This window comes from Pollicipes pollicipes, unplaced genomic scaffold (genome assembly GCF_011947565.3).
Source record: "Pollicipes pollicipes isolate AB1234 unplaced genomic scaffold, Ppol_2.1 Scaffold_4881;HRSCAF=5763_pilon_pilon_pilon, whole genome shotgun sequence".
NCBI classification, from domain to species: Eukaryota; Metazoa; Arthropoda; class Thecostraca; order Pollicipedomorpha; family Pollicipedidae; genus Pollicipes; species Pollicipes pollicipes.
Genome location: NW_023596576.1, coordinates 45,995,978 through 46,018,364, shown reverse-complemented (window position 1 = coordinate 46,018,364; position 22,387 = coordinate 45,995,978). Strand labels below are relative to the sequence as shown.

At 50.1% G+C, this 22,387-nt stretch overlaps 1 protein-coding gene across 1 annotated transcript in view; it reads right to left on the bottom strand.

The window, feature by feature from the left end:
* The window catches only part of LOC119101362 (hemicentin-1), a gene marked incomplete in the record, with an annotated part of 161,232 nt that overhangs the window by 14,886 nt on the left and 123,959 nt on the right, over nucleotides 1-22,387 (bottom strand). Inside the window, 1 exon segment of the mRNA XM_037224691.1 lies at nucleotides 6,698-6,830. Coding sequence (XP_037080586.1) covers nucleotides 6,698-6,830 — 133 coding nt within the window.

The window sequence follows — 22,387 nt, the reverse complement described above, 5'->3', positions numbered from 1 at the left end:
GTCAGTTTGCAGAAAGTGCGCGAATGCTTAATATTTTTATCGGAGGAGTTTGTGGCGCCTCGCATCATTCGGGTCGTCAACTCGCGCGTACCTGGGAGCTAGTGAGCTGTCGTGAAAGGCTCGTGAAGACCACCTTTTAAAGGACCATAGACCCGCTGCAGCTACATTATCGGGCGATTGATGAATATGTTGAACCAAGGAATGTTGTGGCATTATCAGCGGTTGGCAGATGTCAGTTAATTATGATAAGCGTAAGGTGATGCGTTTGGGTAGTTCTGGTAGCGAGGGCAGTAGCTATGGAATGGGCGGCCAAAAGTTGGACCACATCGAGGCAGGAAAAGGAGTTAACGGTTATAATCCCAGGAAATTAAAAGGCTAAAAAGCGATGTTGGACTGTTCGGAACAAGGCACTTCGAATGCTGTGACTTATTAACAGGAATATTCATGACGAGAGTGGAAAGTTTTCAGAAAGTTGTACTTAGTTTATGCCAGACCACACTTAATATTGTGTGCAGGATTGGTCCCCATACTTTAAAAACGATATACATAGGCTGGAGAGCGTTGAGCAAAAACAAATAGGATGACAAATGGGATGGGCAACTTAGAGAATAAGAATGCGCTTAGGGCCCTGGGTTTGTAGTCACTGAAATATTGTAGACTTAGAGGGGATCTGATAGAGTTATTCATTATTATGAAAGTGATAGACAAGGTGGATCTACAAAAAGACCGAAAATTAGGCCAAAGTTTAGAGAAAACCAGCTTCATTTAGCAAAAGGTATCAGCAGCATTGTGAATAGGCGGATGTCATTAAGTCAAAGAATAGTGAATCATTGAAATGGACTGCCCAACAAAGTTGGAGGAAGCCCCTCTCTAGCAACATATAAAAATCGTTTCGACAAATCCGTCGGTCTAAGGAGCTTACTTATCTCTAAATTCAGGCAGGTCAGGCGGTAGGATTGGTGCCAAGGATAGGTGCGAAACCTGGGGTAGAACAACCTCGATGGACCCTTGTGTCTCTATGTTGGTCTGATGTCTTTATGTGTTTGTTAAGAAACAGGTAGAGCACGTATTTCATGCGCTGCCAAAATATTAAGATGTGCGTTAGGAAACAAGACACCACGGCCTTGTCAGATAATTGAAATTTGTGTTATCGGTACATTTTTCATGTCAGTGCTGTAATAATTATTGTTGTGTACGCAATTAGCTGGTCTTGAGTGCTCGTAAACATTCATTTCATTTATTAGAAGCTGTCTAACCAGTCCTTGACCAGGTCGGGTGCCCGCCTTGCGCCCAATAACATCTTATCAATTCATGCACAATCACCACCTCAGCATTAATATTTTGGCAGGATTTTAGTACCGTTCCTGGAGCATCGTTGCCATATGCACACGACTAGTATATCTGGACTAGAAGCCGAGACCACCAAAACTATTATACAGTTTCCTTGCAATCTAACGTAAAGTTCCCCAAACTCTGGTACTTTTTTCGCAAGTACCACGTAACTGGCCAGTAGCTAGCACATTCATTTTGTGTCTTTCTTAAATCAGAACACACCGCGCTAACCTATCATTAAATAACAGAAAGCTGACCGATGGACTCTTAATCTTAACGCTGTAATAGTACCGTGGTGTTGAGCACAAGTCCTTCGGGAGGCCGTTCTGTGTGTGAGAAGGGCCACATACCATTCTAAATACGCTCATTCTTACCGGTGCGTGTGCTTAACTTGTGTTCTGTGTACTTAACGTCCTTCACGGTACTGGACAACTTTTGCTCAGATTAAATATTTTGCGTTTTCTTCGATGTACCATTTACAGTATGGGTGGACTTTTCCCTGTCTAGAGGTGCTGCCGCATCCCAATAATTTATCGATTAATTTAAGCAGCCTTATGTCAATGGCGTTGCATAGAAATAATGAACGTTAGAACCTCTTAGCGAATCCAATAATTATCTGCACTATTGTTCTTGTCTCCGAGTATGCATACGACACTTCGACCAGCTTATTCTCCGGTTGTCGTGGAGTATTAACTGAGTCCCGAGAAGGACTGGACAGTGCTTGGTTTTCATCCATGTACTCATCACAACCTAACTTGCATTGCTGGCATCGCCAGCATCCCAAACGGTTACGATTGCGGTGCTCTGCCAACTGAGCTAACCGGGAAGGACGCAAGCTCGGATGCTCAGTTGGTAAAACGCTGGACTCGTAATCAGAAGATCATCCCGGTTGGATTTTCAACAATTCCAAGGCGACAGTTCAGGTGTGACGAGTACATGACTGAAGGCGAAACAAATCACGGAGTCCCATTCAGGACTCAGTGCCACCTGACATCGACAGGAATATGGAGTGGCCGAAACCTTGCGCACACACGAACATACCATACGGGGACAATATCCTGAACAATTAATCCATCTGTGAAACTTATGCCTCATCTCGATCATTCCGTAAAATCCGTTTGTGTCCTCAACTTTAAGCAAAGTTCCGCGTATGATTGGTGGTTGCATTAGTGACGCATACTATACCGCAAACTTCTGTCTAGCAGCACATGCGGCAACGCAACTGAACATGAGGGAAAAGTCTGTCCTATCTCATGTCAAGCTTAAAACCGGCTGATTTGTTGGTAGTGGTTGTTGTGTACAAAAGTAACATGCTAAGATTGATGATTATATCAGTTCAAAGCGCAATGCGTCTTGAATTTCACTCCTGCCAGATGTGCTTCAATTACTCGTAAATTGAAAGGAATTGGCGTAGCAAAAACGTTTTCAAATTGTTGTTCTTCCAGCAATGCGCCAATTTTGATTATACAAATGGCGTTGGCGTAGTTTCAATATATGTGGTATATTGAAAGAGTAACCACATCTCCGATGTTTCTTTCTGCTGACCTGGCATAGTATTGTTTGCGAAAGTGCTGTCATAGTTGAAAGTCGCAACTACACTCCCATAAGACTTATGCCCCTGGCAATCTTGTTGTAGCGCACAAATGAAACACACCGCAAAAAGGAATTGGCATGCAAGCAGAAGGAGGTAGTGTGATTTTCAGAGCCTTGAGTACCAAAAATTGCTATATTGTGGTGGGGGAGGGGACAGTGGCCAATCCATTCAGTCCGTCACCGGCGAGGTCATTTCCTTACAAGCGATTGCAATGTTTTGTAGGTTTATAAATAAGATCGTATGTGACTTGTATCCCAGGGCCTAGCGGTCGGATATGATTCAGCAAATCGGTGGGCCTGATAATTGCCATCTAGACAACACGAAATGGGGATATGTGGCATAACAGGTGACATGATAAATAACATACAAGGCAAGCATTTTGTCAAAAATTGTTTGAAGACTCGGGAACCAAAAAATTCGACGCACGTAATCACGGCCGTACGACTCTGAAGCCTGCACGAAACAAAACGGCGCTCCTCTCCCGTCAAAGATTTACCGCTTTGTTGGAACAGTCAAAATGAGATCAAGACTTAGTCATGTGTTTCGCTTGGATGAGTCACGACCTACTGTGAATTTTTGGATCTCGTCAGAAGTCAGCAGCTTTGAAGGCGTGCTATTTTGGCTAGCAAATTCCTCACAAATAAGCGACATTAATCTAGTCGATGAATTACATGAAAAACACGAAGACAATCCAGAACTAAGTAGCAAAAATATCGAACTTCTAACTGAGAAAGCAAAAATATTGGTGCTGATTATCTCATACTTCTGTGAACCGATCTAACTTTTGTTCTCAGGATCAGGATGTCTCGAATGGATCGATGAACAGCTATTGAAAATGGCGTGCGTGCGTGCGTGCGTGCGTGCGTGCGTGCGTGCGTGCGTGCGTGCGTGCGTGTGTGTGTGTGTGTGTGTGTGTGTGTGTGTGTGTGTGTGTGTGTGTGTGTGTGTGTGTGTGCGTGCGTGCGCGTGTATGTGTGTGTGTGTGTGTGTGTGTGTGTGTGTGTGTGTGTGTGTGTGTGTGTGTGTGCGTGCGTGCGTGCGTGCGTGCGTGTGTGTGTGTGTGTGTGTGTGTGTGTGTGTGTGTGTGTGTGTGTGTGTGTGTGTGTGTGTGTGTGTGTGTGTGTGTGTGTGTGTGTGTGTGCGCGCGCACATATGAGGCTGTTTGGATGTTGTTGCAGAAACCTGGGGCAACATAAACCTCTCGAGTGGTCGCGGGCTTCATTCGGTTCAGTCCAGTTAACCTTCAGTTGTCTGAAACTGATGGCTTCTCTGTATCACATCCATTCCGGCGACTAGGATACCCGCGCCGGTGAGGAATTGTTAACCCCATCACTACGAGAACCGTCTGGGAGTTCTCAAGTTTGTCGTAGCTGGTGCTGTCAATGGTCAGTGACACCAAGTAAACGGTATTGGCCCTGTTCTCCGACTGGGAAGAATTCTGGCCAATGCTGTTTTGCTCAGTTATTGTTCTCTGCGAAAACTATCACCAAAACAAGCATAGGCCCATACAGGTCACAGACCAATCTAGCAAAGCATATATCGTAAACGTAAACGTCTTTCTGCCCGCAAAAGTGGTTTACAGATAAATACGGATCACCCGTGTCTTTTACCGAGCGCCGTGATCGCAGCGTCGCAAATGTAGTACGCCGGTCCAATGTATCACCCCGGACAGTAATGACTCGTCACAACGCTCCAGCCCCTGAGTAATGCCCCGAGGGATTGCCGGCAGTGGGAGATCGTTCGAGATGTGTTTCGCCCGCGCGCCGTGCAGCGCGCGGATCCATTTCCTATACACGCACATTGCCTGCATAGTAACGCGCACACAGGGGATAGGCGGAGAATGACGTGAATTTGCTGGCCTGAATACGCGATAAGGGAGAACGTGAGGCATGGCGCTACGCATTTTCCGGTGCATCCAATTCATGTTATTGCAGCGGGAACCTACGATGCATCCAATTCATGCAGTGAGAACTTGAGATATCACGTCAAGACACCATCCAACTTTGTGTCTTTTGTCGTGCTCCGAACACCCAGAATACATTGCTCTTCGAAGAGTTACTTGTACAGCTGAACATGCGGAGAACCGGGCAAGTTCAAACAAAATGACTTGGAAACTGAAAGCTCTACTGTGGAGGCCAAAATTAGCCGGGCACGTGATCTGACCGCTCGGCCGGACTTACGCTGCCCGATGCTGCAGGTTTCTATCGACGTCTAATCACGATCAGTATGCCTGTGCCAGCGCCCCTGCACGGCTTAGAGAGTCATAGGCAGAGCTACGCAGTGCGCCCAGCAGCGGGGGAAACCGGATCGCCACCGAGCCGAGCGGCGGAGACCGGGTTGAACTCTGTCGTTGAGTCGAGCGGCGGAGGAGACCAGGCTGAGCTCTGCCATGGAGCCGAGCAGCGCAGGAGACGAAGTTGAGCCCCGCCATTGAGCCGATCAGCGGAGGAAACCAGGCTAAAACTGCCTTCGAGTCGAGCGGCGGAGGAGACGGAGTCGAGCCTGCCGTCGAGCCGTGCGGCGGAGGAGACCAAGTCGAGCCCCTCCGTCGACCCGAGCGGCGGAGGAGACCGAGTCGACCCCCGCCGTCGGGCCGAGCGGCGGAGAAGTTCGGCGGTGCTCCGCCGTCGAGCCGAGCGGCGGAGGGGACCGGACTGAGCTCTGCCTTCGAGCCGGGCGGCGGAGGGGACTGGACTGATCTCTGCCTTCGAACCGAGCGGCGGAGGGGACCGGACTAAGCTCTGCCTTCGAGCCGAGCGGCGGAGGGGATTGGACTGATCCCTGCCTTCGAACCGAGCGGCGGAGGGGACCGGGCTGAGCTCTGCCTTCGAGCCGTGCGGCGGAGGGGACCGGGCTGAGCTCTGCCTTCGAGCCGAGCGGCGGAGGGGACCGGACTGAGCTCTGCCTTCAAGCCGAGCGGCGGAGGGAACCGGGCTGAGCTCTGCCTTCGAGCCGAGCGGCGGGGCAGTCCGGCGGCAGTCTGCATTCGAGCCGAGCGGCGGAGGGGACCGGGCTGAGGTCTGCCTTCGAGCCGAGCGGCGGAGGGGACCGGGCTGAGCTCTGCCTCGAGCCGAGCGGCGGGGGGGACCGAGTCGAGCCCCGCCTTCGAGCCGAGCGGCGGAGGGGACCGGACTGAGCTCTGCCTTCGAGCCGAGCGGCGGAGGGCTGAGCTCTGCTTTCGAGCCGAGCGGCGGTGGGGACTGGACTGAGCTCTGCCTTCGAGCCGAGCGGCAGGGCAGTCCGGCGGCGCTCCGCCGTCGAGCCGAGGCGGCCCGGCTGGCATATGACAATAATAAACGGTGGGCGCGGCGGGCGCGCGCGCGAGTGGCGAATGGTTGGCGCGGCGAGCTGACAGCGCCGCTGACAGGCAACAGACGTCGCGCGCGACGCCCGCGTGCCGACGGCCGAGGAGGTGCGTGGCCCGCGGTCGGTCGCACTGCGCTGAGGTTTGTGCGGCTCAGGGCCGAAGAGCCCGGCGCCGGCCGGTGCTGTATCGCCTGAGCAGCCTCGCACGCTGAGAAATAGTGTTTTCATGCGTCGTGCGCGGTACCACAGCCTCGGTTCTTTCCGGGCGAGCATTACGAACTCCGGCTTCACAGACTGGCGCGCGCCCTATGCTTCGACTAAGCACGTTGGTGTGCCGTCCACGTGAACGTAAAGAGCAGCTGCCGCCTGCGTCCAAAAACAACACAAAACCACAACCTTCACGCATCTAGAACGTGCGGAAGATCGCGTCATTTCTTGTCGTGCCCAGTGAGCGCGGCGCCTTACCTTGGACGGTGAGTGTGACCGGCCAGGAGAGCTTGGGTTCGGTGTTGACCTGACACTCGTAGACGCCAGCATCCCGCGTCCTCACAGCCTGGATGCGCAGTATGAAGTCGTGACTGCCGGCGTCGTGCAGCACCTGGGTCGTGACAGATGGCACACAAGGGTCATATATGAGCCAAAACGGATGTGTCCTCCGTCCGACCCGCCGGGACCAGATCGGCGGCCGCGCACGAGACTCACACTTTAAAGTCATTTCTTTAGATCATTTTTAATTGGTCTCATGGGTTGCTTTGAGCCCAGAGATTTGCTAAGCAGAGCTCATCGCGGGTAACCGAATATCATCTCCCAAGACACGTCGAACGACTTCATTGGATAATACGGTCCCACTGTCTTTTACTAGACGGGACTGCGGGAGGTTTTACGTGCCGAATATTGCCGCAGTAAGGTCGCCCGGGCAGAGCAGCCCTCTGCCCTCTTGGCTGGTCGACCTTTCTATGTCGGTCGGGCCAAACAATAGGCCCGCCATGGGACCGTACCCAGTAACGCTAGATTACGATTCCAGCACGTTTTCCCCAGATCATGGGAGGGGGGAAGGGGGGGGGTGCTCGCCAACTCCTGTCACTCCTCCTCCTCCTCGCCTCTCCTCGCCTCGCCTCCTGCGTTCTAAAAGGAATTATTTTTAACATAATTGTTGATCTACCTGTAACAGATATATAAATGAATGACCTCTTAAGCTGAATTACGGTCTTTGAGCTCATTCGATAGCGTTCAATTTTTTAGCGATATGAATTGCACTAACGTCCGACACCAACATTTCTATTACTTAAAATTCGTCTTGAAAAGGTCAGAATAAATGAAACCAAAATTTACGTAGGCACGCTCCGACGGGCAAAACTCGATGCAGGTGAAAACCAACTTTTGTTTTGTGAAATAAGCCTGTCAGTCAAGCCAGTAAGGAGGTTAAGTTGAGCCATATATTTACAAAGTCGTCAACTACGTAGCTGGGTGGCAGGAAAACATACTCTGCTAGGCCCCTGTCGTATTGATAGCCACTAGCCGCTCTGGCAAGGAATTATACTCTTTTTCAAAACATCGGTGCATCTGATACATTTAGTGTGATGATTACCACCTTATCGAGATCAGACATACTGTGCGTATTTTTAACAGACTTAACTCCAAAATGCAATCAAAATACGATAGCATGCGTTAAGCCCGATTTAAAAACAAAGTCATTTTTCTCTGTTTTATAAATAATCAAAACATGTACTTTTAATAAAGATTTAAACAAAAATTATGTTTCTATCCACACACACACATAAAGGTGTATATATACATATATATATATATATATATATATATATATATATATATATATACAGATGTATGTATGTGTGTATGTATGTGTATGTATGCAAAGCCCAACAGAAGCGATTGACGTCACAATGAAATTGTATGACATTTTAAAATGTCTTAAAAGCCTCAACCAATTTTTAATGAAAACGTCAGTCACACAAATATTGTAGAGGTCAGTTCACCATGAGCTTCTGTCGAGCCCAACAACCGATATCACCAAGCTAACGTACAACCGCAGTAACGATACGTTTGGTACCGTGAACCGTGTTTACGGTTTTGCGAAGTGTACTGGTGCCCTCGGGCCATCACAGCACGTCCTCCACACAATTCCCGTGACGGACTCGTGAATGCATAGCTCGACCTCATTTGCGTCTCAAGTTGTAAACACACTTGGCTGGATCCCAGCCAAGGGCATCGCGACTGGGTCATACGCTTGCTGTTTGCAGATAATTGCGGAGAATACAGCGAGGAATCGGAACCAATTGCATCGCTCAATGCAGCTGCGAATTACTTGCCATTGCGATACCCGATGTGGAAATGAGTTACGGCATGCGCTGTGGAAGACATTTTACTTCAGTCCTTGGCCACAGTAAATTTCTGCTAGCAAGCTATTGCGGTTCTTTTCCTGCCAATAATTTATATCGTGTCTCATTAGCCCAGGGGGGAGGGTCATCATTATGGCATCCACCTGCAATCTACTATTGTTGGCCAAACAATGATGCTTGGGAGATCGATAGGCTAGCCGAAGTGCCCAGAATTTACAGTTTGTTCAGTCTACCCTCATATTGATGGCGGCACCGCGCAAACACAAAGAATAACCCAACAAGAAGATTGGGGCGAGCTACGACATAGATCATGGTGAGCGGCGAATCAGCCGCTATGCATTTCTGAACATAACACCTTGCCTCTGAGCCAACGTCTGCATCAACACTCCTCGATCCTCTCGCAATGAAGTGGTTTCGCCTCGTGTCGCACAGCAGTTGCATTGACCCGCCGCGCCAGGAGTAGGGTCTCCCTGAAACCCACCGACCAACGGGCAGCCAGGCTCCGTCTCATTCCTGGGAGTCAGGCGCCCCAAGGAGACAGCGCAGCTGCACGCAATCCAAGGGGAGACAGTGCAGGAGCCAGCGGCCTCAGGCGTCCGGTGAGACGGTAGCGCAGCAATCAGCAGCTTCAGGCTTCCGGGGAGACGGTAGCGCAGCAATCGGCAGCTTCAGGCGTTCGGGGAGACGGTAGCGCAGCAGTCCACAGCTTCAAGCACCCGTGGTAGACGGCAGCACAGCAGTCGGCAGCTTGAGGCGTCCGGGGGGGGGGGGGGGGGGGGGGAGACGGTAGCGCAGCAGTCAGCAGCTTCAGATGCCAGGTGAGACAGCAGTGCAGCAGCCAGGGGGAGACGGCAGCGCAGCAGTCGGCAGCTTCAGGCGCCAGGGGAGACGGCAGCGCAGCAGTCGGCAGCTTCAGGCGCCAGGGGGAGACGGCAGCCCCCGAGGGCCGGCAGTCCGCTCATTCCCCGGTCGTGGTGACTTTATAGCCCACAACCGAGTGCGTCGCTCGGGGCCGTTCTGGGCCGGCCGAGCGGCCGTTAAGCGGGCCAAAGGGGTGGAGCGGCGACGTAGTGGCTGTCCTGTCCATGGGTACGCGCCAGGGCAGCGCCGTTCGCCGCGGCAGCAACTGAATCGACCGCCGACTGCAGCGTCCCGCCGGCCGAGTGTGCCCGCAGCCCGAGTACAGGCCTCCCACCGGATTGCGCCTCCCCCTGCCCCTCTCCGGGTGGCTCATGGCAGCCGTCACATACGGGACGCTTGCATTGACCCAGTTGATGTTGGTGACTTGCGGGGTCAAGAATTTCTCAGATTTATTGGTAGAGTCCCACACAAATTGCAAAAACTGTTTGGAAAAAAATGGACTTGCCTTGGTATACACGCAAATTTATTTCCTATGTCTGCTTAACGTCAGAATCTCGTGTAGGTGGGTGTGCTCAATCTGGTGTTTCTCCAATCTGACGCCGGCCTGAACTCCTAGGCCTACTCATCTTGGCGGGCAGAGACTGCAGATGAAAAATAGGCTCCGTGAAAATCGATGCCAGCGACGGAAGGCGCTTGAAACCGCTGGGCATAAGCAGCATAGTTGTGTGCCGGAGGGCAAGATGCCTCGATAACATTCTACAAACGCAGGTGAGTACAATTCCTGCGGTCCAAGTCCAGCCGCAGCGAGACGAAACTACCACCTGCGCAATCTGTTTAATCAGAGGCATATGAAAAGAGGCTCGGTGAGTGAAACTTAAGCCACTGAAATGACGTTAAAAACTACACTACACACAGGGTTTCAACCCATACCCACGGTAATAAAGAAAGAGCCCGGGAATGGGTAACGCGATAAAAACGAAATCATTCTCCCAAATCATCAACTCGCACAAAACGCGAAAGGAATATATTCTCACTCTAATTGCAGCCCTGCCTATGCTAGATAGGCTTGTTTTGTGACAGACATGAGTCAACGAAGCGGAGCAGATCTGATTATAATTTAATCAGAAACCTTCGGACCATGCTCAGTGTACCTCATAAACAATTCAATTGAACACCGTTCCATTTAGTTAATCGGAAATTCCACGTTGCAGCACTCAGGGAATGAAAAAGGTCGTTTCAATTGTTTGAAATTTTCCAACAAGATCTGTGCTCGGTCTGTTCGAGAAATCCCGCACTTCCAAGAGACAGACAAATGAGTAACTTGATATATTGGCGGTGCATGACGGGATTTACACTTTACACACTTTACACTTCACCGGGATTTATGCATCCAAATGGGCACTGTAGCTGCACACGTACCAAAAGGCAAAATATGTTACGTGCTTCGGTGCATAAAAATTCATTTCAATGGTATTTTCCTGGAGTGAGCTTACAACGGTGATGCTGACAGGCATTTTTAGCCCTGGAAAATCCGTGACGCTCAAGTATTCCCACGTCTGTGCACTGTCTCCGGCTACGGCGCAGTGGAATACAATGCTACCTCGAAGGGACCAGCGGGCGGTACTGACTCTTTATTGAGCCCACTTCAGGCTAAAACTGTGACATTGAAGCGTGAGGTGAAATCTGTCGGAAAAGAACTGCAACAAAATTAGACAACTTACAACTTAACTTGTACCAAATCACAATGGCATGTCACATGTCAATGTCACAATGTCACAATGTCAATCACATGTCGCAACTTACACCAAATTCAACTCAAAGGTGCTTGGGTGGGGGGGGGCCCAAAGTCCCAAGCAGAAACTAAATGCGCTTGTCGCCAATTTGCAAACTTTCGAGGCATGCATGCTTGGTCGTGATGGAGAGTGACGCCTGTCGGGTACCTGAGCCGGAGCCGAGCAGTCCCCGGCCAACTGGATGGAATCTCGCTGATGCCCGCTCGCTGCTGACGCTGCTGATTTTGTGACGGGTTCTCCCGCACTGTCCTGCTGTGACGGTCTGACCAGGAGCGACCTTGGCCGCTGTCTGCCGACGCTGCTGATTTTGTGAAGGGCTCCCCCACATTGCCCTGTTGTGACGGGCTGACAAGGAGCGACTTCGATGTGGCAGTTTGCTATACAGCCTCCGAACAAGGCCGTGACGGTCCGCCAGGCTCCTATGGGAGCACCGCTCAGGAGGGCCGTGTGAGGATTCGTCACCCCGGCTCCATTTAACTGATAGCGTGATATGGCTGTCGGTGATCTATTCTCGCGCGGCCATGCGAAATTCGAGGCACGAAAAATTTATGCCACCATTCGCGTCAAGCGCAGCAGCTCGACTCAAAGGAGCTGTCCCGTTTCTATCGTTGAAATATTTGACATGCAAAACGGACTATCACCTTAATCGTGATCGCCTGTACAGCTACAGCGGCAGTACCATGGACCACTATTCATGTTACATTGCAGGCGGCATGGCGGCTCCTTTCGTACAAATTTGGCGCCGCGGTCCTAAGGGAGTGCCTTGCTTGCTTGCAAGTAGACCATAAATCCAGTTGAAATTACAGCCCGGCAAATATTTTAAATTGCAATGGTAGCATACATGCGCGATTTATGAAAGTGCGCTTCATTAAGCCAATACTCATGAGTTTGTGTTTCGGGAAAATCAAACATCGGAGTTCATGCCTCAGAATAAAGGTGCAGTCAGCCCTAACGCGGAGTCAGCGTTGCTCGTTAGCGCTGCAATGGGGTTCGGCTCTTCCCATCAGCGCTGCGGTGGAGTCAGCTCCTGCCCAAGAAATGCCTTGAGAGCCTGGATTTTCTGCCTTATGAGTTCAGTGGCATTGTGCTTGAGTTATATATATATATATATATATATATATATATATATATATATGACCTTTAATTCTCTATGAGTTTTCGGCCGTCATATGCCAGGAAGTGCTACAAAAACGACGTAATAAAGCAAACGTTGGTTATATTGGCAGTATTCCACGTTTCAAGCTATGCTTGTGATCGCCAGTAAACTAGGTAGAGGAAGATGACAGCCATGCCCTGACTTTGACCTGACACAGGTCAGCGATCTTACAAGTATGTCAATTTTTACATTCAAAAGATCCGCTATTCAATCCTCTACAGTTATGCCAAGTTAAACGCGGCTACGCCGCGCAGTTGGAAAATCATTTTAGAACAACCTTCGGGGAGGGTCAGTTTGACCCCTGAAACGTGAACCCAGCAGATGATCCGAACCTATCCAGAAGCTACCGCTAAAAAGAGGTTCAAAAACCACTATTATAGGTCAGAAATTGCTTGGCACGTGAAGCCATCTATGATGCTGCAAGCTTGTGCTGTTTTTGTACACCGATGTAAAGCATCCAGAATACGATATACCTTTGTGGCCAAATTAGTATGCCATTTCATTTTGCATCACATGACCTGATTTAACCAATGACCAATGACCAAACTCGGTAAGATGTAAGCCACTTCCAAAACAATGACTGCTGACCAAATTGGTACAGCGCAGGTCATACCACTCAGAGGAGCAGACAACAAAACAGTGTCAGCCTACAAGACACCGACCTGGCGGCTTTCAAGTCCTAAGAAAACATAAAAAAACGCCAAATACAGTACTCATAGCTTCATTTCTCGTCGTTTAAGCAGAAAAGAGGGATATATATATATATATATATATATATATATATATATATATATATATGTGTGTAGCGTTCCTCGTAGATGAACTGAGCAATTTACGTAATTTTGTAGACGTCAAGGACTTTGGAGGCATGTAACGCGACTTTCGACCTCATTAGTCACAGGACGGATAAGCACCCAACGCTCTTGAGTTAAACAGCCCGAGGCTGTCGACTACCGTCTGATTTTACCACATCGGAGGGCTAGATCATAAGACAAGGAAGCTATTTTTGATCTCCTGACAGTCGGAATACGCCCCACTTATGCCACCTTAACGCGGCTTAACCACTAACGTGGGACGGTTGGTGACGAAGTAAGCAGCGCTTTTGACTGCTGACATCACGTAATCTGAGCTGGAACTTCGCTGAGTGTGTGCATACATGTTAACCAGCTGATTTCAAGTGGTGTGATATTTTACATTCCACATCAATTATAGAGGGGACCCATTCACAAGCGACATTTCTAAACGTACTTCACACCAAAAACATGACGCCTGGAACGGGTCTGTCACTTCAAAGTTAAGATCCGCTGCGAGCAAAGAAAAGTTGAGCAAAGAGCGCAGTTCACCTTGAGGTGAGCGCGTTTTAATTCTGGTGAGCACGTTTTAATTATACGCGGACGTCAGTGCTAAGTCTCAGGGTGCATGTGCACGCAGAATCAAAGGCATTGTTCGAAGTGCGCTGATGCATTAGTCTACACCAATAGGAGCACAGTAATTTGGTTAAGTCCCGTGCTGAGTCTCATCTCAGTGCGTCAGCATGTCTCAAAGCATTTTTACGATACGGTGCACGTAAAAGCTGAATGCGGTGGAAACTCAACGTTCCCTCGTGGCTTGATATCAATCCACGGTCGTTTCATATTATGTGAGCGCTTTTACACCGGGCTTAGTGTTTTTACGGACAGCTTAACGTAATTTGTGAGAGACAGACATCGCGTTTTAGTTTTAGTCTCCCGTGTGAACACCGCTTTATGACAAACACCGGTATTAGCGACTAAGAAATTAAGGAGGGAAATTTCAGGGCCCATCCCAGCTGGACTAAGCATGTTTTGTGTGTGTCATTGCGTACGCATCCAGCATGTGCATTCTTAGCACATCCCACCACACCGCTCTTGAAGTGTCACTGGGTGTTCCGCACCTCACCCGTCGTAGGTCTCATGGCAGAATCGCTCGTGCCACCGCTCTCGGCGAGGAGGATAATGCCCGTGATGCGTTATGGTTTCAAGTAACGGCGGTTGCCGTCTCATCCTACATTGGACGCGGTTTGTCACCGCCTTCGGCACTCTCCCTTCGCCTGTGAACCACGGCAGCACGCCCCGACGGTCGGCTTCCGAATGCGCGCTCTGATGGAGGAGAGCGAGGTTCCTATCGGCAGAGTGAAGCGAGCAGGTCATCTGTGGACTCCTCCCTGGCACTCCAGCTCGCCCTCAATAGACACCTCGCGCACAGAAGTGAGGAAGAATGACGTCCTACCAAATGTAATGAGGTCCATGGCACTTCAGCGCGTGAAGTCATATGAGGGGTGTGCCTTCATGTACACGGACATATCCAAAACCTCTGGTAGTCTTTGCTGCGCGCTTGTGAACAGTGCCCTCGCCCGACGCGTTTTCGCTGTCTGCGCACGTGACACTGTTTAAATCGAACCTGATATCCATCACCAAAGCGCTTTGCTTAAGGTAATTTGATGTCAGACCTCTACACCTTATTTTAATAGATTCCTGAGCAGCCTTCTTGCTCTTAGGTCTCTTTAAACACCATGACGCGTTCTACAGGACATTTAAGTACGCTTGGCTTAACTGGATCGGGATGGAAAGAAAGTCACCTTGTGCTGGATCCCCAGTCAAGTTGGAATTACTGGTAATGAGTTGGCTGACGCTGCTAGCAAGCGGGCAGCGTTTGCGCCATTTGCACGCTCTGTATTAATCCCTGCCAGAGACTTTTGCTCAGCAGTTAGAACCTTTCTGGAAGTAAACGATAGCGTTCCTGGGATGGAACACGTGACAATAAGCTGAAGGCAATAAGCTCACCAGCTGGATTGGTGGTCATCTTACTCTAGCAAGGCCACACCAGGACAGGTTACTCATTGTAAACTGAGTATCGGTCAAACATATGCGACCCATGGCTACCTGTTTCGTGGGCCAGATAGCCCCCTCTGCCATCGATGCGGTGCCGTTCTCACAGTCCACCGCGTGGTGTTATCCGTACTTTCAAACAAAGTCCGCGCCTTGCTCAAGAACGTTAACGTCATTTTGAACAGCATGCTTTATGCCTGGCATTACATGATATATTTGACGGTCAAGATTCAAACCAAACAACTTTTTGCTGTAAACCTTCTTAAAATGGGCAGTTTTTGACGCCCCAGGTTTTTTGACGCTTTTCGATTCTTCTTTTTTTGTTATAATGACGTAATATGATCCCTTATTTTGACTTCATGAGTTCTTCCTAAGTTCTTCCACGCTGAAAGATCAAAAGATCATAACCGGTTCCTCCGAAGATATTCTTGGAGTCAAACGCGGGCCTGAATTTGGATACGAATGGCGCCAAGCCTGGAAGTCGTCCCACACCTCGCTCTAAACGGACTTCGGCCTCTCCAGTGATCTGTTCTGGCTCCGGCCCGGGTTATACGTCAGCTAAGAAGCCCCAGGAAAACAGATCGTCGTGCAAACATAATGGCTCGGTAGAGGAGCGTGCCTGTGGCGAGTCCCGAATCACCAGGGCTAATACATGCAGCAGGCACTTAACCACGTCAGTGGGTATCGATGGCATATGGTCAGCCCCGCATCAGGAGCTCAGGCGAAGGCGCTCACTGCTGGCCCGGCTCCAACGGGCTTACATTCTGTGCGCGGTCAGCTGACGACGCGTCAACTAAGCGTAGCACGCGGGCATTCTCTAATCGATGGCCAGCAACAAATCCGGCATGACATCAATAGCGACGTATTATCGGTCTTCGTCTTGTCGACAAAGGATATTGACAACCAAAGCCGTGAAGCGAAGCCAAGTTTGATAAATAGTATGAACGCTGAAGACAGTTCTATCACGAGCTCTGTATCAATGCCTCTGCCATTACGACACGTCACCCTTTTGCTCCAAAAATCCTGGTGCTAACGTAAAATTTCACGATTGGGTAGAGGGGTCAGGGTTCACGCAACAACCACAGCGTAATGTAAGCACTGATCCTGCAAACCCATTCTATCAAAAGGTTCGGAAAACATCCTAAACGTTATACCGATCATTCTAATACTGGCTGCATAAGGAACCTAATAAAAGAAAATTGTACGTGGTATAACAATACAGTCGGCGTACATCAAACCACTTAATGTGGAGCGATTGCAATATAACGCATGCTGTTATACGTTACGCACTGGTCGCATATCGAGACCTATATCATGTTTGCTGGAAATAGACACATGTTTACATGATGCGTTGAGAGGCATGCGGAGCCATTTGCCACCGCAGACCGCGAAAGTAAGAATGGTTCTAGGTAATGGTGGTGGATTTCGTTGGAGCGGAATGGATCTGTTCTGATGTCATGCTGTCAAAATGCAAATATCGCTTCCAATCGCCAGTGGAAAAGACGTGACTTTTGGTAATACAGCGTAGATAGAACAGAAAATAGGCGTTTTATGATGGAACATTGAGATTGATGCATCCAGCCCGGTTTCCCTCAACGTTCGGGACCTCATGCAAAGCCATTGTGCCACAGCCATTCTCTCCATGGTGAGACTTTCACGCGAAACGAGTGACGACAGTCATGTCACTTTCTACGCTGCCGACGTTGTTGCGGTAATAGCTATACAAAGCGTGTGGTAATGTGACACTCAAACATATTAACACGAAACGATTTCATATATGTACACTTCACTTCCATTACATGATCTGTACACCTGACACCTTAAAAGTAACGTGCAAAACGTTTCACAAACAATGGCTTTCTTCTACTTCGAAACAAGACAATGGAATGCAAACGCTGCACGAACATGAGTCATGCAACATGTCTCGCGCTGCGGAACCCCGGCACAGTCTGTACCATCCATCAGGTGTCTGACATCAGGTGCCTGACATCAGGTGCCTGACATCAGGTGCCTGACATCAGGTGCCTGACATCAGGTGTCTGACATCAGGTGCCTGACATCAGGTGTCTGACATCAGGTGCCTGACATCAGGTGCCTAACATCACGGTCGGCTGGGAAATGGTAGCCGCCACCGTTGCCTCCATAAACGCATGAACGGTGCCTGGAGTCGGCGGGGCAGAGGACGGCGCGTGGGGCGGCTCCTGTCATCGGGATGGGATATGGGATATGGGGCGGGGTGTGGAGCGTCCCCGATCGTCGGGGCGGGCTGGGGTGTGGAGCGCCTCCCATCATGGGGCCGGGCTGGGGTGTGGGGTGTCTCCCATCATCGGGCCGAGTCGAGGTATGGGGCCCTCTTGCCAGAGGGTCGGGCTGGGTCGTGGGGCGCCTCCATCATCGGGCCGGGTCGAGGTACCTGCCAGAGGGTCGGGCTGGGGTGTGAGGCTCTCCTGCCAGAGGGTTGGGTCGGGGTGTGGGGTCCCTCCTGTTAGAGGGCTGGGCTGGGGTGTGAGGCCTTCCTGCCAGAGGGTTGGGCTGGGGTGTGGGGTCCCCTGCCAGAGGGCCGGGCTAGGGTTTCCGCGCAGCCTAGTTTCCTGAGTGAGCGATGCAGGTTGCAAGGATTTGTTAAACGTTTTTCTCAACGCAGCTTAGGATATTCTCATATTTAAGCATCGCTGCCTCTGTTCTCCGTTTGCGGGCAGCAGCGCAGGGCGCCACGCCACAAACGCGCGGCCGTGATGCGGCCATGATGCGCAGCATCCACCCACTGCGCCGAGCCTCGTAAGGCCCAGTCCTCCTGCCAGAGGCCTGGGCTGGGGTCGCGGGCCCTCCCGTCAACGGACCGGGCAGGGGTGCAGCCTCTCCCGTCAGCGAACCAGCCAGGGGGCAGCCCCTCCCATCAGCGAACCAGCCCGGGGTGCAACCCCTCCCGTCAGCGGACCGGCCCGGGTTACTGCCCCTCCCGTCAGCGGACTGGCCCGGGGTGCAGCACCTCCCGTCAGCGGACCGGCCCGGGGTGCAGCCCCTCCCGCCAGCGGACTGGACGGCCGCTGTTTGCCCGACAGCATTCGATGTGTGCCAGCACGTTAGCGGCTGCCACATGGCCGCCGGGCATCGACCGGTCCCGGCCCAGCGGGCGCCCGGCCGCGCTCCGGCGGCTGCGCGCTGTCGGCCGAAAGCGTTGACCCCGGCTGACCCCGGCCGTCCATGGCCGACCCGGGTTGCGCCCCACTGACCCCGCTGACTCTGGATAACTCCGTCCGACGCCGATTGATCCAGTTTGACCCGGGCTGACCCGGGCTGACTTCAGCCGACTGCGTCTAGCCTGGTTGACCCCGGTCGACCCTCGCCGACCCTACCTGACCCTGGCTGCCATGAGTGCCGCCACATCTGAAAATGCCACTACGTCCCACTCGCTCTTCCCACGGCCCAAGCCAGCCGAAGCCTTTCTGTACTATCAAAGGGTAAAGACCAAAGAACAACCAAGCTCCAGAAAATGTAAGAAGGCGCTACAGGAATAAGGAGCTGATGCTACAATGCTTAGGCATTGAAGTGAAAGGAGATTTGCTGTACGCGTTGTAGACGACTGTCAGTATATACCGACCATGTCACCATACAAATCTGAAGTGCATGATTGCTTTGCTTCAGCAGCCGTAAGAAAACCACACGCATCTCATGTCGAGGCACGCAGTTTCTTCAGATCGCGAAAGCAACGGTCTTAGGCTTGTGACGTGACATGATATTCCGTGATGGTCTAGATGAACACCCGGCTAGCAACAGTTCTGGGTTTTCGTTGGTAAAGCCTTTCAAACGAATAAAGTTTATGTTTTGTGTCACTTTAAAGTTCAATTAACGACGGGCATAACGGCGTCACACCTCCTGCCTCGGGTAGCTGTGCCCATCTACCTGGGGTTTAGAGTCCTTCACAACGCATACCTGCCAGTCACACATGCATGCGTCTTAGATCAAAAGACAGATAGCTGGCCACCAGCTGCAGACCCGCTCGCCAAACTGCGAAGCACGATCTGATATGACAGACGCCGCGCGCTGGAAATACTCCTAGCGGAAATACTCTTTAACAGTAAGGCACGTTGTTTACGTCGTTTGGGTAAGAGCTCTTGCGGCCAGAAATGACCATTACAGGCTATGGGATGAAGGAGGATGCATAAGATGGGGCCGGACTACATGCACCTGGGGACCCGACCGCCGAAGCTTTACCCGCACTGGGACCCCTCCGCGGGGTACGTGCTCAGCGTTCAGACGGGGGACCCATCAGCGGCACTTCCGCCCACTCATAGCTGGCGCACGCAGCCTGTGCCGGACGAGCGAGGCGTCGCGAGGATACCGGATATAGCGAGGAGGGGTATGCAAGGGCGGATACAGTAAGGTAGCGCACCTGGGCCCGTCATCCTTCTCCTTTCAGTTTCCAATCCGAGGTGGAATCCGTCTTGCGTCAGCCGCGGCTAGTCACGTGGTAGCAATAATGACACCGTGTGGTGAGTAGGCTGCGAAGAGATAGCTTGCTCAAATAATCTTAGATACGGCAAAATCGTCATCATTTTTACATTTACGCCATAGAAATAAATCGCTCAATGATTCCCATTGGTATTGCACCATAAAGAACGTCTTACTGATGGTTTGAAAACTGACATTCAGCACATAAACAAAAGAGGGTGGAAGATTTGTCGGAAAATGTGGAAAATAAATCATAAAAAGCACATAAAGACCAAAATTTACGGACGTCGCAGCTTTCAAGTGAAACTAATGATGCGACGTCAACACCCTCCCGGGTGAGCGTAGCGGTCAAGTTGACATCTTCTCTTTGATATTTTTTCAGACCTACCTCCGAAAGGCGCGGCGTAGCAACGCCAAGTTTTGAGTAGCAATGGAAAATTGAGGCTCAATAAATATTTCAAAACAGCTTTTCCTGAAAATGTTGTTTTATGAGAAGTGTCCGATGCTGACTGAAACTCAAAATATAAAAAAGTCTCGAAAGTGGTTGTTTTTGATGGCTTTCTAAAGGTAAGATAACCGAGTGCTTCTTTCTCACAGAATGTATTTAGGCTAAAGTCGGTTATGTTAAGAAGTCTGAGAGGACTTAAGACACGACCTCAAGCTTGATTTTATTTGACTTAAAGTGACGATCAATGGACCTAAGAAGTTGCACACGATTGAATTCCGACAAAACTCTACTTACCCTGTAAAGTCGGCGTCTCTAGCTCCCTTAGTTTTAAACATTTCAGAAGGGGGTCAAATTGCCCCTTCCCCACCCGAGCGGGTGGCATTCAATTAGTCACCCGGGCGCGTGTTAAAGGGAATGCTTTACATTCGAAGATATTAAAACAAGCTACCGACATCATGACACACGCTCACTTAAAACTATCGGTATACTTTTCAGTGGAAAATGCTGCTCTAGACAGCAATATTCTCTGTTTAGTAAATATTCTGCTCAGAACGCCATGGTCTGATTTCATCATTGTACCTTGCGCAACATTGATTGAGAGCCAGTGGACGGCCGTTATATCTGGAAGTCGTGCGCACAAATGTCAAATATGAACGCCTCGACAATTATATTTGTCTTGGCCTTGATGGCCGTATAGCTTATGGAATGGTCGGTTTTGAATGATGTCATTCTGACGTCATGAATGCCAAGGTGACTTTGAAACGCTCTCCCCGATATACATCTCCCAATTTTCGCGGGTGTGTAGATCAGAACCTAGAGGGGCTTAGGTCTTAAGAAGGGGATGATTGTGAGCCAGCGGCTTCAGTCAGCTAGTTCAGTTGGCTAGAAAGCAATGCCACGCATGCAGTGCAAGTTTCGATCACGAGCTCCGTTTTGTGCTGCATAATACGGGATGTTGGACAGTGGTTCTAGCTACGACGGGAATAAAACTGGGCATCGAATAACTAAGGAATAGCGCCTTAACTGAGCATGCAAATAAAAGCAACAACATAAATCACGAAGAAGTAATAATGCAAAGATATCACGCGACGGGTCCAAAACAGCTCGCATAATGATGTTTGGGTTTCGCCAAGAACCCACCGACAGCACGATACGCCTCGAGAAGTTAATGCACTGTGTGCCACCCCATTTGCACTGTGTGTCAGCCCATCTGCACTGTGTGTCAGCCCATCTGCACTGTGTGTCAGCCCATCTGCTCTGTGTGACAGCCCATCTGCACTGTGTGTCAGTTTGTCAGCCCATCTGCACTGTGTGTGTCAGCATGTCAGCCCATTTGCTACGGTGAAAATTTCGCACGGCCAGTTTGGCAGCCCCTCTGACGTCATACAAATTCTCTATGACGCGATGAAAAGATCACGTATCAAGGAGAATCTATCCTGAATAGCGGCATTTGTTGTCTAAAGGTATTTTTTGCACTTGAAAACATATGAATAGTTGCAACCTTATTTCATCACGTTTGAAGTTGATCTCAATATCTTCAAATGCGGAACACACCCCTTAAGGCTCTTAACTACAAAGCATTGTAGCGCATGATCAGTGGACAGAACCGTTTTGCGGTTTTAGCAAAAAGTCCCGTCAAGATGTCAAAACTGTGCTTTTAACCCGTACAGCTGATCTGACATGCTGATCATCGAATATAGCGTAGAATATAGAAAAGAACAATACAGAGGAACCCCTGGGCAGGCCACCGGCGAACATAGAATAGGCATCCGGGCAGACTAACCATCGAACATAGCATGTAAACACAGGAAAACGTTGTGCAAGATGAACGGATCTGCTGAGCACACTTTAAGGTGTTTGACACCTGACTGTATTGGGAAACGCACAGAGGAAGGAAGATAAAGCTGGGCTACGCTCGTGTAACAACCGATACTTGCAAGCATTCGACTTTCACTAGACTTCAAGCAGTTTTTATTGATAAGCCTGTGCATTAACGCAGTGGTATATACGTGAAGGATAATGCATAATAATGCATTATTTTAAACACGGGTCTTCGAAAAACTGCGATATAGCGAACCGTGGTAGTCTAATCGTCGCCGTTTTGCGTCGCGTGAATCTTTGTACCGAAAATTGGCCAATACGTTCATCAAGAACATAACACCACGTGCGTACATATTCGCGTGTGTGAGTCTGATATTGTTCCGTCGCAGGCACATTTCCGATCTTTTGCAGTACATGT